The sequence below is a fragment of the Colias philodice genome, chromosome 27, assembly GCF_061535455.1.
Source record: "Colias philodice isolate Cphi_HAF_F1 chromosome 27, ilColPhil1 Martin Lab GWU primary, whole genome shotgun sequence".
Taxonomy (NCBI): Eukaryota; Metazoa; Arthropoda; class Insecta; order Lepidoptera; family Pieridae; genus Colias; species Colias philodice.
In genome coordinates, this window is record NC_143112.1 from 2117562 (window position 1) to 2135817 (window position 18256).

Genomic DNA, 18256 nt, shown 5'->3' on the forward strand with positions numbered 1-18256 from the left:
AGTTACTAGAATTATGTTGATGAGAGATGATGGTTTTGAGCCAACTACGCTATTATAAACTGTTAAATTAAATTTTTCTAATAATTTTTTTTCTTAATTCGATCGTTTTTTATTTGTATTCATCTGTATAATTTTATTATCCTAGAAGTTCAGAAAGAAATTAATCGAATATGAATGCAATAATTTAGGCTGAATAAATGCAGACAGCAGTACACTACATATTTTAATATTTATTTAATATAATATAAGAGGCTTCTTAACATTTTCAATAAAATTTTGAAACCATCTTAAAAATAAAACATTATTTGTTTATTTTATTTTAATTGCAATAACATTAAATAAGAGAAAACAATATTGCGTTAAATCGTGTAGCATCGGAAGTGTGAAATATCTTTTTTATTATAAAATTATAATAATCTTTAATTTTTCCGACATTATCAACCGTATCTACAAACCCACACAAACCGTAAGGCCCTTCTCCCATTACGATACTTCTAGAATACGATACTCGAGTAGAATACTAGTTAGATATTTGCTCGCTGCCCGATGCTCGCATATTATGCGACTGAAAAATGACTAAATTCATCATTATTGTGCCTCGTTTTTGTAGACGGACGCTATGTCGAGCGATTCCAGTGACGACGTAAAAGTAGGAAGTAGGTACTGGATTCATCCATATATTGAAAGAAACATAAATTATAATAAGAATTTTTTATCTTTCTACCGAAGAGATACGCGCGAAACGCGACGCAAATGCGACCAATTAAACTAGTCGTGGACGTGGAGGATACCGGTAGCGTAATGGGAGAAGGGCCTTCGAGATCTTGTCGAGATCAAACGTCGGTATCATAACGATTGACAATGTCAAAGAATAATTTGTTTTGACAATATTCGAATGTGTTGCAAAGAAATGATTTTCCAAATCCATGAAATCTATATTTTATTTATTTTTCATATATCTACGGATTTGAAATAATGATGTTATTAATTTAGATAAAAATACATTAATACAAGGCTATTATTATATAAATATTTTGACACATTACGGAAAGTTTTGTGAAGAATAAAAATTATAAACAAATATGTATCCATTGTATACTTACTTCCATCAAATTAGGGAGAGGTATTAAGCGACATCATTTTCATTGCTGAAGACGGGACTATAAATTAGTTGTCGATAATTACCGACTAATGTGTCGAGACTACGCCTACAGTTTTTTAACAATGGCCGCTACGTCACGTAGCAATATAAAATTAGTTTTGTAATGCTACGTAGGTAGGTACATAACTACGTATTTTTATTTACATAAATCCTAGTAAAGGTATCATCAACCTTGTTTTAATTTAATCAGTCAATAAATATACTAAAATAGAAAGATTAGATTTTGTAAGGATTTTTTCATATTATGTTTGTTTAAAGTTTTTAATTGCTTGTATGAACAATGGGAGATGCTCAGCTGAAAAAGAGATACATATAATAATAACTTAAGCTCGTAGCACTTTACGTAATCATAATATTATTTAGAATCACATACACCTCTACAGGCTGTTAATTTTTGCATTATGTAAGTACATTTCGACTGACCGGTTGGCTTGGTTGGTAGTGGCCCTGCCTTCCAAGCCAGAGGTGGTGGGTTCGATTCCCACCCGGGGCAAATTTGTGTGGTGAACGTAGATGTTTGCTCTGTGTCTGGGTGTTAATTATATATATAAGTATTTATTTAAAATTATATAATATGTATGTGTATCAGCCATCTGGTTTCCATAACACAAACAAAAGCTTAGTATGGGATCAGATCGTACCGTGTGTGAAAATTGTCCTGAAATATTTATTATTTATTTATTTACACTTAGATTTACATATCTATTTCATTTATTAATTATATTGTATAGATATCCCTTTTGATTATTTAAAAAAATGCTGTCCATAGAGTTTGAAAGTTAGCAGAAAACCAATAGATTTTTCAGCACAGATAACAAATTCCCGCGCAAATTTGTAAAAAACGTAACGAGATAAAGTCATTTGACTGAAATCAATTGCAGCATGCAGACTTGTGCAATATCCCTCGAATCTGGGTTAATCCAATCTGTTTCGGTTAAAATATAAACAAAATACAATAGTTTTATTCCTGAGGGCGAGCGTTCAATGTATTTCGACGTTTTAAAACGAAATAATCATGTAACGTTCGTGACAAAATTGCTACGTGAACGAGCCATTAGGGTTATTTTTTAAATGGTATTTAAAAGAATAAATCTATTAAATTTTCTTTCTTAATAATATGGACATAACAGCAGTAAGCAAGTATCCTGGTATGTATAATTAGGTACATAGATCTTGCATCGTTTGTGTGCGTGCGTGCATGCGTGTGCGTGTGTAAGCTTATTTTAAATTATTATTATCAGACGAAATATGCATAAACTGACATTACAGGAAGAACGAAAGGAGAAGAAGAAGGTAGTTTGTTCTATGTTCTCTAATTTTGATAATATTATAGCACATAATAATTTGTTCTCATTTCTTAATGAGCGAATAAAGTCACGGGTAACGACTAGTATGTATATTGTATACCTACTTAAAATTCAATATAGTTTCTGAATTTATCGTGATATTCAAACATTCGAAAAACTTGTATTTAAAATAGTCTTATCCAGTGATAGTAAAAATTAAAAAAAATTGAATTTATATCGTCACAATCTATTATTAGAAAACAATCTGAAAAAAACAATCCGTAATACAATACAGTTCGTAACCATGTGAATTATAATACCGCATAACAAATTAGGTGCCTTTGTTACCAAAAACCAACTTAAAAACTTTTAATTGGTTCCAAAACAAATACGAGGTCTAAAATAACGTGGGTTTATAAATAAAAACTTTGGTTAATGTGGTTTGCTGTACATTTGTTTTCGATCTAATTAATTAATTTGAATAATTAGTTGTCCACATATTGAAAATGTTTTACACTAGCAATTTGCGCTGGTTTTACCTAGGTTGTTATTAATAATATGTATGGTATTATATTTACTGTGTTATGTATAGGAACAGGTAAAATTAAAATATCAATAAAATTGAAATTGAAATATTAATAAAATGAATTGAAAAGTATTTAACAAATTATAGAAAAATGCTATACTTAATTAAGTCTAAGTCGTAAAAGGCACTCAAATATTATAAACATATTTCTTTGGGTATCTGAAAATTTCTTGTTGTGTGAATTGAGACTCGAGTATGCTAGTACGAGTTGAAATGATAATTTCTTTTAAATTCGATTCAGAATTCTCTAATTAATACAAATTTGTGTTATTAAGTTAAACCGTTCATGAGTAATATAATATTTAAAAACACATTAACACATTTGAACGACTCAAGAATACTAATACTTATATAAAGTTACTCGTGTGCAGTGATACTATGGAAGAGAACTGGGGCATTTTAATTTTTAAACGTTCATACTATAAGCAATGTTACTAATTACTCGTTGCCTCACTTCGGTTAAAAAAACTGTAGAGAAGAATTCAAAAGTAACTAGGCACAAAAACTTGAAAAATCCATAATAATATTATAAATGCGAAAGTAACTCTGTCTGTCTGTCTGTTACTCAATCACGCCTAAACTACTGAACCAATTTGCATGAAATTTGGTATGGAGATATTTTGATTCCCGAGAAAGGACATAGGCTACCTTTTATTGCGAAATATGTACCACGGGCGAAGCCGGGCGGACCTCTAGTAAACTATAAATCCTCACGGTTAAAAGTAATCATTATCAGTTTGCAACTATATTTTCAATTTTTTGATTGCAAATTAAAATAAACGTTACTTACCGCTCCATAATTGTAAAGATAAATTTAAAAGCACTAAAGATAATTTCACCAAAGCTTTATTAACAGCACAATGAAACCGTAAATTAGAAAAACACAAAAGAAAAACGCTGGGACACTAGTTAAAACAAAGTAATTTTCTCTGAGAAATCTAAGAGGGCCACGGAATAATATTCTAGCTTGAGTAGTTGTTAGTGATACGCCTTCAGTTGATATTTTAACGGAATCTCCGTCACCTAATTGCTTAGAAACAACAGGTTCAATGTAGGCTTTCAAAATTTCGAAGTTATCCTTAAATGTTTTCGGATGTTTTATTTTATTCAAAATTTTAGTTTTGCTACTTCTTTCAGACTTCTGGTCATCTGTACTAAGTTTGTTTTGTATCAAATTGTCTATAACGTGACTTTGGATTATGTCACACTGCATACCTTCTTCATTATTTACTTCTAAATTGCCTATTTCTATTTTATGAAGATCAGGTGGATTTGACGGTTTCTGAAGTTGGGTCTCTTGTTTCGAAATTAAGTGCGCATAATGTTCAAATTTCTGTAAGGTCGTCTGTAATTCTCCTAAAATCTTTTTACTTAGGGATTCCTCCAGCTTTTTTATAGCTAAATCAAGAGTTACCGTTAGTTTATCCCAAAGGTCTGGGAATGGTTGAAAATGTCTCGATTCTTCGGAACATGATATTTTTTGTGAATTGTCTCTTTCTGTTATTATCTCTTTAATTATTTCTTCATTTGGGAGTTTAATGTTTTTATAAATTGCAGCATTCTCTGTGTCTAATGACTTCTTTAATACATTTTTGGTAAATTTATCCAACGATATATTGTCGCCTTTGTTTTTTAATGGATATAATTTTTGCAAGCCTTCAGCAATAATGACATTTGTATTGATTTTATTTTGTTCTACTTTGCTAACCGATGGTTCGACGTTATCTAGATTATTGTTGTGGTCTTTTGAAACATATACTGAAGTTTTTTCTGTTATTTCTGTGTTAGAACTGGAACAATATTCAGAACAAGAAGTGATCGTGTAATTAGATTCATCTGTTTTGTTCAAACAGGATCCTGTACAAGCCAAGAAAAACTTTTCATTTTTACTTGACATTTCAGAAATAATCGAGCCAACTAGTGTTGCATCACTGTTTTCGCGAAAATTATCTTCATTAAATATTTGAGTAACTAAATCTTTTGTTTCCATAGTATCTGCTGCCTTTAGGTCAATATTTTCATTCTCTAATGTTCCAGTACTAAGCATATTTTCTTTTAATAATGTCTCTGGACTTGCAAGCCTGTCTTTCACTATACTTTGGCTGCCAAGCTGAGCCAATGCTACATTTATAATATCTGTTTTATAAGGTTTTAGTTCTTCTCCGACTGATATAAAATGCTTTGTTTTTATATTGTTTTTGAGATCCTCACACTGTATACTTTCGCTTTCTAATTTATCAGGACATATATTAGGTTGACTGTCGATGGGACCTAGTGATTTTTTATCATTTTCCATGTTGACTTCATTTATTTGACAAAATTTTTCAATCGAAGAATTTCTAGTTGATTGTAAAGTCACTGAACTTGAAGCGATATTATTAAGATCATCGGTATTAGACTCGACAATACCACTATTTTTCAACGTTATATTGGAAGCTTTCTCTTCCAATGAGTTATTTTTATTGATACCACATTTGATTGTATCGGTACTTTCATTAGATGGCATAATATATTCGTTTGCTTGCTCTGCTTTGTTTATTATAATTCTGATCTCTTGTAAATCTGACGGTTCATTATTAAGTTTACTATCATTATCGATTTCACAAACTTTCTCAAATATATCGTTTATAATTTCTTTAACTTCAGTATATATATTAGTATGATTTTCTATAGTATTAGTAAATTCCTTATTATAATTTGTTTCATTGAGAGAAAAAGCAACAACATAGGATGGAAATCTACTTTTCGGAGGATGTAATGATGCAGATTTAGGCCTATAAGGATGTTTAACGGTCGAATTCATATCCTGCATGTTTCTAAATTGATTTTATCTGTAACAAAATATGAATTACTTATAATTTATTTGTATTTAGATACTTCAATACGTTTATTAGCAACAGTTATAATTAATTATTATTCAGTTGCAATATGATCAAATAGTTAAAATTCTTTAAATTAAACACATTAATTTTAAATCATGTCAATTTATTAAAAAATACTCTCCAAATATACATTTAAAAACCTAAATCAACAAGTGATATTGGAAAAGGAGTCGATGATGTCGTTACCGAAGAGAAACGAGCCGTCTTTTGTTTGGACGCAATAAAATCTTTTAAAGTGTATACATAGAAAAACCACGATATTATTAAAACCGGAATCCAAAGTACAGTGCAGTACACGCAGCCTTCCGTAAAACTAACACTTCTTTTGCGGACGATAAACTTTTTATCACAAGGATTATCCTCTATTTCTATACATACTGTTGAACATGAGTTTATATCATCACAATCATTATCACAATCCGATTCAGTGCGTTGCATATTCTTACAGTTTTTATTACTACACTGAATTAATAGAGGACTATTTAATTCATCATCCAAACATTCTCTGCTGCAATATTTAACTGTAGAAATATGAGCTGGGTGCGGGCAAAATGAACACATTTGTGACGTAAATGGAATATTGTGTGTACCTGCTTCATACATACATTTAGTAGGCTTAAAACAGTCATCGCAATAAAACGCAACTAAATTTTGATTGTTCGCCCCCGTTGACATTTCGAACAATGATTTAGATTTCGGTAATGAACATGTCAATGCTTTATCTGTAAATTGGTCCGTTATTTTTTCATCAACTTGAGCGGCAGACGTCATGTCGTGAACCTTTAGGATCGATTCGCTTTCTATAATGCGATATGAAGTACTCTTTCTTGTCAAACGTGCATTTAATTCTTCGTTGGCTGATTCTTTATTCTTGGGTCCTTTTTTAAGTTTCAAACCTGAAGAATCATCTTTTGTTTCATAAGTTGAACATTGTACTCCTTTTGATTCTTTGGAATTTTCTTCTTTTTCTAAGGGTTTGATGTTTTGTGTTTCTTTTAATTTACTCGCTTTAGTATTGAGTTGAATACCACTTTCTACTTGGTATTTCTCACTTAGATGCTCTTTTACTATACTTTTTGCTAGACTCGATAAATCTTTGATTATATTCTTGATTTCTCCTATGTCTTGTACAATCTCAAAGCCAGAAGTATCAATATTTTTATTTTCTTTAGTGTCATTCGATTCCAAAGGTTTATTTGTTGGATTACTCGTTATATATTTTGTATGGCTGACTGCTCCATCGAGCAGAGAAATAATTTTAACATGTTCATTTGAATAGTGCACATTAGTTTTGTTACACTCAACATTTATTTGAGACGTTCCGGCATTGGATCTTCTAGATTTGACGTTGAATAAAATTTTTGTCTCTTCATCATATTTACTAACGTCCTCTTGTGAAAGAACTGATGAAAAATCATTTTCTGTTGACGGTTTGGGGAAAACATTCACTTGAATATTGATTTTTAAATTACTTACATGTTCACATTTTTCAAAATAATTGTATATTTTTTTTACATGTTTTATGAATGCCTTTTGTTGGGTTACACGATTTGTAGACTTTCTGTAATAAAATGCAAACCTTTTTGTTTTAATTTTCTTGACAGTGGGCTTGTTCAATAATTTTCTTCTGGCTCTTGTATTTTTTCTACGTTTACTGTCTTTTCTGGGTATTCGAAAAGTGTTTATTTCTGAAGATTTATATTTTGTTAAATGAGTAGCTATTGTAGGGTTATTTTTTTCTTTTAAGAAATAATTAGAAGATATCAGACTTTCTCTATGATATATAGACTTGTCTAGTTTATCTTTAAATTTGTTATCTCTATTTTCATAGTCACCATATCTCAAAGAACGTTTGAGATATTCTTCATTAATATCTATATCCTTCTTTTTAAGACATCGTTCTGAGCTTAATGTTGTCTGGGATGATTGTGGCTTAAAATTTAAGGTTTTGTATTCAAATATCTGATTTATGTTTTCATTATTTTGATAAGTAGCAAATCTTTTAGTGAAAGATTCTGTTGTTATTTCTAAAACATTATAGTGAGATGATTTTAAATGTAATTTGCTAGAACCGTGATCATTATCTTGAAGGAACCGTGTTCTTTTCTTCTTTCTCTTCGGGGAGTTACATATTTTCTTGGGAACACTTAGAGTCGATATTAGTTTTAATTGCTTTCCAGTTAGAGGTACTGTTAGCGATGATATTTTGTTACGATCTGATATTGTAGTAGCAGTGGCATTATCGTTAAATGCATCTCTTTTAACTTTAATATCAAGATTATAAGTACAAGAGGACGATGAATGTTCAAGTTCCACTTTGTGCAAAATAGAATCTAATACAGTTTCTATTTTTTGTTTTGTCTCATCATTCTCAAGAAGGTAATTTCTTATCCACTCATTCAGTAACGTTTTCAGATTATCAACAACAAGTGTGGTGAGATCTACATTTAATTGCGTATTTTCTGTTTTAGGTTCGCTGTCTCCGCAGGCACTAGTATCAGCCTTTAAATCGGTAGCGGTATTGACTTCAGTGTTGTTTATTGAATATTTAGACCTTGCTGATGATGTTGGTTTATTTTGTATTTTATTCTTGTTCTCTTTATAATAACGTCTTAAAATACACACATCTGTTTCTATGCTCAAGTCACGTTTTAATATACCATTGTCTTCATAATACGTGTTTTGTGGTAGTTTTTTCTTCAATTGCATTATCAAGCTTTTAGTACATGATTGAGATATACCAGAATATGTTTTCGTGAGTGTGTTAATCGTTGTGTTTGAGTTTCTTGTGTTGTAAAATAGCACTTTTGATTTGTCTTTAACTGATTGTTTTCCCATATTGATATTGAGTGTCTTCCTTATCTCCAAATTGTCATCAGCTTCGAGTCTTCTGTAATCAAAAATATTTGTATTCTATCCAACTCCTTCTGCATGTATATTTAACAATTTTTGTTGTCATAGTTTAATTTGAATATTTAGGATAAGACAGATTGAATATTTTATTGTTTAATCTCTTTTTCTTTCCACGAGAGGTTTAAAATAAATGTAGCACTTACGGAATAAGGTTTTACCTTTATAATTATTCATGCCTAAGTTTTAGAGAAGATTTTATATTTTTACATGAATGTATTATTCTTTTCGTACTATATCATAAAGGTATTAATAATTTGTTCGAGCATGGAAGAATACCAAATCCATATTGAATGAAAGTTGTCGATATATTCCTACATTTTTTATTTAGGTCACCGAATCTTCTAAAGTAAATTTACACTTGGAATTGAAAAGAGATAGATACTTACATGCGACGATATAATTTTATTCATTTCATTCACAGGTTATAACTAAAAATAAACGTAAAATATATCTACAATAAAAGTTACATCATAAAAAATTTGGTTGACATAAAAACTGATAGAAAATTCACTTTGTTCAATGACAGGTCTTAACTCTTAATGGCCAGAATCTTAATGTTTCTTCTTTTTAAATGAATATGGAGAAAAGAAGTTTGTAATGCTATAATTATGAAAATAAAGAGTAAACGCGCTAATTTCGCTATCTCTATATTTTCTATTTTTGTTATATTAACGTTAAAAAAATAATTCATAACTCATGAAATCCACAATATAAATTTTTAGGCCAAATCTAACGTAAGTATTACAACAAATATAACGTAAGTAGAAAAAGTGTTTTCTCCAATATAAATTAGATATAAATAATACCTACTAATGAATTAGGTAAAGAACTTTATTATTCATATTTCATATACCACCATAGTCATGTTAAAAGTTCAAGTTTTAAATATGTATGAAGAAAATATAAAAACACTACATTATACATCCTACATACCCAACTACGCAATGTGTTTATTTAATTTATTTACCACCGAATTCGCTCACTTCACCACTAAAAACCATTAGTTTCACCAAGTGTAGCCAATACATTAAAGTAACAGCCCATATAACTAATTCGGCAATAATTGTAGCCCATACATTTTCACCTTAGTGTAATAAAAGCAACCGTTCCTTCCTAAAAAGGAAAATCCGTTCGATTCGTATTCTCCTCTCGATATAAAATACAGGTAATGATCAATAAAACAAAACAAATGCTTTGGGAATGAGAGCTGTATTGTGGTGGTAGTGAAAGCGACTGGAGACGAATTTCTAACTACAAAATATTTTTTACGCACGTTTTATTTAATCACTAGCGGTCCGCCCCGGCTTCGCCCGTGGTACATATTTCGCAATAAAAGGTAGCCTATGTTCTTTATCAGGGTCTAAAGATTGTCTGTGCCAAATTTCATCAAAATCGGTTAAGAGGTTTATGCGTGAAAACAGTACATACATACATAATTACATAATTACAAACTTTTCCTCTTTATAATATTAGTATAGATCTATATCTATATATAGATTAGTATCTTCTTGTAGAGTTCGTTTAAACAAGAGAGGAAACACTCATAAATGCTAGATTATAAATTTTAATTACTGTATATTAAATTATCTCATGTATTATCTAGGTACATGGCGTGAAAACAGTATATTCCACGTAAAGTAAAGAATTAAAAAAATAATCGTTTTTAATACCAATGACTATAATTACAAAGTAATTGCATCATTTTGAAATTAATTTTACTTGTGATAAACAATACACTCGAATGTACACTTATACTATTAGCTATACGCACGATAAATACAAAAAAAAAACTCTTTAAGGTTAAAATATATCGTAAATCGCTATCAGAGGGACTATACCACTCTATTTTGGTATTACAAGCCTGTTTACAGTTGGAACATAAAAGTAGGCTGTCGCGTTCTATTTGCCAAGCTTTTTCACAATGAAAAGAATACTTTTGCTGAAGGAATGTGTGTTTAATTGAAAATAACTTTTTTTCATATAAAAAGCCGTTTTTGCTTTGTTTTATTTGAGTTCAGAAATTGGGATGTTTAATGGGTAATAAGGTTGACTGTTTTGTGTAAAATAATATAATAAATGGATAGGTAGTGAATAAATAGGCAAAAAACATCGTACTCTGGTTATATTTTAAAACTTTACAATGGTCTTAATACATTAATCTCAGATCCATATGCAATTTATGTCTCATTTAAGTTTCAATATAATTTTTAAACTACTCATCATAGATTTGATAACAAGGTATGTAAGTCATATTTTAATTTGCTACGTCCGCGTCAGACGAAATTCATCATAGCTTCCTCAAAAGGACTTTATAACGTCCGAAAGTTCAAAGCCCTCTCATACGCAAAGCGCGTCAAATAAACATATATATATAGTGCCACAAACTTATCTGACCCGGTGACAGTGTCACTGATGTCGCTTTCTTTTATATAAACAAAATATTCCGTATGAAAAGTCTGTGAAAATGTGACATTTCAAAATGGCGGCACGTAGTTCCAGTTTTTGCCACCGGGTCAGATAAGTTTGTGGCACTGTATATCTATGCTATAGAGTCAATATAGAGTGCTATTATATAGTCTATGGTTGGATCTTAGAAGGGGATCATTCTTCTTCGTCTCTTTTGTTTATGGCCCCATTCATTTCCCATGGACAACACTGAATACGAGATTTCGTTTACAATAAAAGATCACGAAATAATGCTCTTGCTCTAGCTCTAGCTCTATGTTCGTTTCTGTCAATTGAAAAAAGTAAGTAAGAAAGAATGAAGAAAGAAAGAATATAAATTAAGCAATAACGATTTTATTCACTCTGATGAAAGTTCAGCAAAAAGTTGAAAAGCAAAATCGAATAAATAAGTAGTTATTGATATACAAATGGATTTTTAAATTAAATGGTGTTTTTCAGATGAAATTTGACACAATATAAAGTTCATTAACGTTTTTTTTGGTTCATATCTAAGAGTGTATTAGGCTGGAGAGTGTTTTGCTTGAACGTGCTAATCTCAGGAACTTCTGGTCCGACTTGAAAAATTCTTTCAATGTTAGATAGCCCATTTATCGTGAAAGGCTACAGGCTATATTATGTCATCACGCTAAGACCAATAGGAGGAGAGCATAGCGGGTAAAGCCACATAATACATTGTTACTACGTGTAAAACCGTCACTAGATATACTTCGAAACAAAAAGGTCCTGTAAAAAATCACGCTATATATATATCGATACAAAAGAGAACCGTCCTAACGACGGTCTTAATGGAATCTCATTGTCACGTCCCCAGAGGAAAACCCATAAAATGTGGAATGGCTCCTCAAGTGTTATAGATACTTAACGGAAAACGTTTAGACCGATAGATTTAACGTTTAACTGACAGACGATTCAATTTGGTAGTAGGTATGTTGCTATTTGCGGTGTCTGGTTTTAATTACTGGACTGCGTATTTTTTATCTTGGTTGTTTTTACGGGATTTAACGATATTCTTCGTATTTCACACCGAAAAATATGCTCTTATTATTATTATTTGCTCTGAAATTTGTATTTCAAACTAGCGGTCCGCCCCGGCTTCGCCCGTGGTACATGTTTATGTTTTCTTTCCATAAGAACCATCCTCGTACTTCAAGGAATATTATAAAAAAAGAATTATCGAAATCTGTCCACCCGTTCACGCGTGATGCCGTGACCAAGGAAAACGGGTTTCATTTTTATATATATGTATATAGATTCAAGAAAAAAGCCTTTGGTGCAGCTTCCCTCTTCGTAAATATTCCCTTGAGCCCAATGCCTGGTATCGTAATTCTTGATGTAGATATTTCTCTTATACAGGGTGTCCCACTTTTGGTATACTAAGCTCAAAGGAGGTTATAGTTTTGCATACGCTGAGTACGTAAAAAATACTTATAAAATTCCAGACGCATTTTTTTTTCAAATAGATGAATTCTTAAAACTTTATGTGTACACCCATAACAAGCAACCCGCCCAACTTTGCCACCATCACGTGAGCTATCGTTTAAGATTATGTTTTCATAGATAAAATGCTCACATTAGAGAAGCGGTATATGCCGGCTGCGCGAAGCTAGAGAAGAAAACATGGATTTTCAGGAAAATTTTGGCAAAATTTTTTTGACGTAATTTTGTTGTTTAAGTATTTTTTACGTGATCAGTGTATGCAAAACTACAAGTCCCTTCGCGCTTAGTATACCAATAGTGGCAGGGGCGTGCACAGAGTTTTTGGACAGGGTAGGCAGAAAAATTGCAAAAATAATAAGTCATAAAAACTAATACATATTTCATATTGCAGTACTGATATTTGATTGGAGATACATAGTATTTCCGCAAAATAATGGAAAACATATCACGAACATAGGTCATATTATCTAAGTATAAAATAATTGTCAAAGTAGGTATGATATCCTAACTAGTACCTATTCTATATTATGTAATTAATGATTAACTTTACCTTTGTGTATTACAAATTCCGGTATAGATCCATTTATAGATCGGCCTTTTTCCTATCACTCTCTGTTTGATAAAAGTTTATTCATAAAACAAAAATAAGAATTTTTCGTTAAATTAGGTATGCCTTATTATCTTACAAAATACACTGATGATATACATAATCTATTTAGTTACTCTCAAAACACTTCACTTGCAAATTGTCGTAGTAAACATTATTAATTTTCTCAAAAAACAAATTTAACCTCAAAGTAAACGTTTGTTATTTCCAAAACAAAACAAACGAATAATGATACTATTTGCAGATGGTCTTTACCGCTACAAAATTGTATACATTATCACACTTCTTAAATTGGTCGCATATTCAACTTCAGTTTCGACTTTCGATGTAGTTCCGAATTCGGTTCGTACCTAATTCGTATATCTTCGTAAAAAGACACTGCCTACCTTGTGTGTTTGTGTGCGTGGTTTTATTACATCAGTGTGCCGTGTTTATAGGCACGCACACATATAAAATATGCGTAGACACGCAGAGCACACATATAAAAACTTAGACACGGATAGTTTGTGTCTTTGCCGTCCCGTGACGTACTGGGTCCTGTGGCGGCGCTAGTGCAGCGCATGAATAGTGACTTGAGCCGAGCCGGTGTTATAGAAATTAGATAATAATGCTACCAAAATACCGATAGATGGATCTAAAATATATTTGAAATATATTTTTATTTCATAACTACATTGCGCAATTAATAAAATTTAAAGACGCTGTGAATTTCATTTATGCATATTAAATATTGATCAGAGTTTGGTAAATGGTAGGGTAGGCAGTGTCTTTATGTCTTTATGGAATGCACGCCACTGAATAGTGGGACACCCTGTATAAGGACGTGTTGAAAAAAGTGATGTTGCGTAGTAAGTATTCAGTGTTCTTCTTTCTTTTTCTTCCTATTTACTGTCCAACCGTCTTAAGGAATAGTAAATTGTAATATTGACTGAAAAAAAAACTGTAAAGACTATTCATATTTGCAATATAAATAATTGAAGCAACCCTAAGCCTAATTCACTATTTATAGAACAACTTTAATAACTAACATATAGGTACTAACATATTATTGGAATCATTTCAATCGAAATACTTTGAAATGCTATAAACACGCTATAAAAATAAAAGAAACGCTTGCCCATTTAGCCGTGGTCGCTGGTTCCCTAAATAGTCACATTTACAAAAAAGAAAACACCAAACAAGTTTGTCAAAGCGGTTTCCTGGTTTTCCACAAAGAAATATGGCAGTTTTCCCCTATCGCATAAATCTATACGCTTCAGACCATAAAGAGAATGTTTACTGACCGGATGTGTCGTATTTATGTCGGTTGGCGGATGTGACGTCATAATCCGAGCTCATATCACGCGGTATCAATAGCGCCCGATGGACTTTTGTTTGTATTTATTGGTTGTAAATATGGTTTTATTTTGCCCGGATATAATTTTTAGGGTAAATCGAAAATAATTGTCCAATTCATAAGAATTTGCCCGAAATGAAACGACGTATTTAAAGTTAAATATAGAGAAAACCAGGATTATTTTAGCTTTTAAACTATACATCTAAACATGAATAAGTTGACGTAAACGTAGTTATATGAAACAAGGTACATGGACAATCATTTTTCAATAAGCGAAGAATATTTAAAGAAAAACATTTGAGATATTTAATGCAAAAGCGTGGAAAATTAGAGAAATAATAACAGATTAATATTTTGTAATGATTTATCAGAAACACTTCATTACACAATAATAAGGAATTAAGCCCTTCTTACTGTCACGAGTTAATTCAAACAAACATAGTTGTGTGCTCAAACTAACAAACCAATGTATTTATACTATGATACCTAAAAACCACTCAAATAATCATATACAAATGATTCCCTGTTCAATTTTGCATGCTTTCAATACTGCATTTATTACCAATACTGTAAAACAAAACAGAACATATTTTAATGTCACAACGAAGCACAAATTAATTTTGCACAGTCGAGTACCTGTTTATTAAGCAGAATAATCACTATAGCGTTTTCATATTTTGTACAATAAAACTTTGGAGCTCGGATATAACTCATAATAGAATTAAATTATTCGCGGTTCTCTTTAGGGAAACGTACATTCGTCATGTTTTCATGTTTATTTCTATTAATAGTCTATTGAAATGTTACTTTTTAGGGTTCTGAATGTCAAAAGGAAAAAACAGAACCCTTATAGCATGACTTTGTTGTCCGTCTGTCTGTCTGTTAAGACCCTTTTTCTCAGGAATGGAGGTATCAAGCTGAAATTTATATTGAATACTCGAGTCTACGGTCCCTTGATGCTGTGAAAAAATAAAACTTATAAGCTAACGCAATCAAAAGATACAGCCGTTTATGCTGCAAATTATCGCAAATTTCGACAATTGCTAAATTTTACCATTATTTAATATTTAGCACTAAATTTTTTAATGATAATAATATGAGGAATTTCAAAGCTTCACCTTACTGCATAATTTGTTTACTTTGGCAAGCCGTAAAACAGTAATTTCCGAGTTCATAATGTGTCATTTTACGTTTTAATCTATTTAATAATGTATAATTTTAATGAAGGTTAAAAAAATACATTTTCAGAACATTATTATTTGATCCTCAAACTCTACCCTTTCTTGCTTTAATCCAATTATAGGGTTGTCATAAAATTAACAGGTAAGTAGGTATGCAAATATTTTTTGAAGTGAAACTTCTTTATCGGGGTTGGAAAAAAATTTAGTGTAACATTTTTTCGTTACGCGTGACATTTTTCCGTTACGCGCCATCTTTTTCATATCCCTACCACGCGTGATTCGACGTATTTCTGTAAAGTTGCATATAGTAATTTTTTTTGGAAAAATAAGGTCATAAAGAAGTTTCACTTCTTACGTGTGTACACTTGTACACGCACACATTTTTTTTGCTTTAGAGAGTTATTTTAAATATATACAGTAATTGCGAAAAAAATCATTCAGATCTTTTTATTCATTTTCCTAGGGATATTTATGAACAGGATTAATTGATTTCACGAACTTGTAATATTTTTCTAAAACTCCAATGCTATTACAAATTTATAAAGAGAACATAATTGTGTAGAAATTAAAATAATATCAGCGTTTTCTTTGCAGATTTGTATATTACGATGATGGTAAGCGTTGTCAATCAATACTTTTTTTATATTTCTAATAAAAAGCCTTACGTGTAGTTAAATAGCTGGGTATAGTAAAATAATAATTTGGAAAATCCAAAAGTGCACGCCTCATAATTTTTTTTTAATAAATATTTATTAATTATTATTTTTGTTTATTTAATAACAATTAAACCACATCGAATCAGACCCTGAAAAATGAAAGGGTTCTATTCCTGAGCATACTCAAGCGTAAGAGAAAAAAAAAGACTCGATTAGTAAAGTATTTCGGTCGCTATCGTGTTAACAAGAAAAAGGATCCGCACATACAGACACACGGACGTCCAAGACAGAACTTTTTTAAACTGTTTTTTAACTAGTTTAAATAACAAAAATGACATCAAAAATATCATGAACGTTAAAAATAGTGTTTTTTCTTAATATGTGTGTGTATGTATTATCTTACAAGTGCAATGTATGATACATAAAGACATTTAAGTTTGAAAAATCAGATGTTTTGCGCGAAGTGACAGTAGTACCCACCTCAACGCTTCGCTTATGAGGCGTGCAATAATAATGTGTTTGAAATGAAACACAAACACTGTATGTTGAAATTACAAAAAAAGCCCTGAAGTCTTTATATTCCAAACTAGCTGCGATTCGCGGTTTCACCCGCGTGGCTCCGCTTCTGTTGGTCTTGGCGTGATGATATAACCCCTATAGCCTCCCTCGATAAACGGGCTATCCAAAAGCGAAAGAATTTTTCAAATCGGAGTAGTTCTTGAGATTAGCGCGTTCAAACAAACAAACTCTTCAGCTTTATAATATTAAGTATAGATTAAAATTATCATCCGGTTATGATCACAATAAACTTTTCTTTTTTAATAACCTGTGAAATAACGGTCCAGTTAATTTTAATCCCGTATTAATTATATCCCAAAATATAGCAGGATATTTCAATCGAAATTCCCTGGCTAGTTAAATGGAATCTCTTAAGCTTTAAGCCCCTTGATGCTGTTATGTTAGTCGTTTGTATATAAGTAGGCTGATGAGACGGATTGTAATCAGTTCTTATCAAGATGCTTTTGAGTTTTTTGTTGCGAATTTTCTGAATGCTGGCGCGGCGTAATGAAGGGTCCTTCAATGTGTTGATTTTAGGTGTTTCGCATCTTCTTAAGTTTGGCGTTGCAGTTTGTAGCACTATTTTACATGTACTGTATAAAATGTATAACAATTTAATCTATATAAAAAAAATGACTTTTATATTATCTATAAAATATAATCGTGTGTTCGGTGTATAACGTTTTAATTGTAACGGAAAATATGATTTTAGAAGTTGTTATATATTATGACACTAGCTGCTCCGCGCGGTTTCACCCCCGTGGCTCCTCTCCTGTTGGTCGTAGCGTGATGATATATAGCCTATAAGCCTTCCTCGATAAATGAGCTATCTAACACCGAAAGAATTTTTCAAATCGGACCAGTAGTTCCCGAGATTAGCGCGTTCAAACAAACAAACAAACTCTTCAGCTTTATAATATTAGTATAGATTAGAAGTGTTGAGTAGATACTCACACATACGTATAGATATACTGTAAAGAAAGAAGAATCGAATGAGCTTTGTAGAGCTTTTTCATTTCGATTTAAATAATTATTAATTTGGAGGTCAATAATACAATAATATAGATAACAAGTTTTAGATGCGCTTATGTGAAGTTTATTCTTAAAACTTTTGATAAGTATGTCGTAATTAGTCAAATTGTAAATTGTAAAATTGAGTACAATTTGTTGTTATCTAGTTTTGTGC

The 18256-nt window shown here is 31.2% G+C and overlaps 1 protein-coding gene across 1 annotated transcript; it reads right to left on the reverse strand.

Moving 5' to 3' along the window:
* Nucleotides 1-6048: 6048 nt before the first annotated feature.
* Nucleotides 6049-8754, reverse strand: LOC149476521 (uncharacterized). Its single transcript, XM_089711637.1, has one exon. The coding sequence runs from the start codon at nucleotides 8752-8754 to the stop codon at nucleotides 6049-6051; it is 2706 nt and encodes a 901-aa protein (XP_089567763.1).
* Between the last annotated feature and the right edge of the window lie 9502 nt (nucleotides 8755-18256).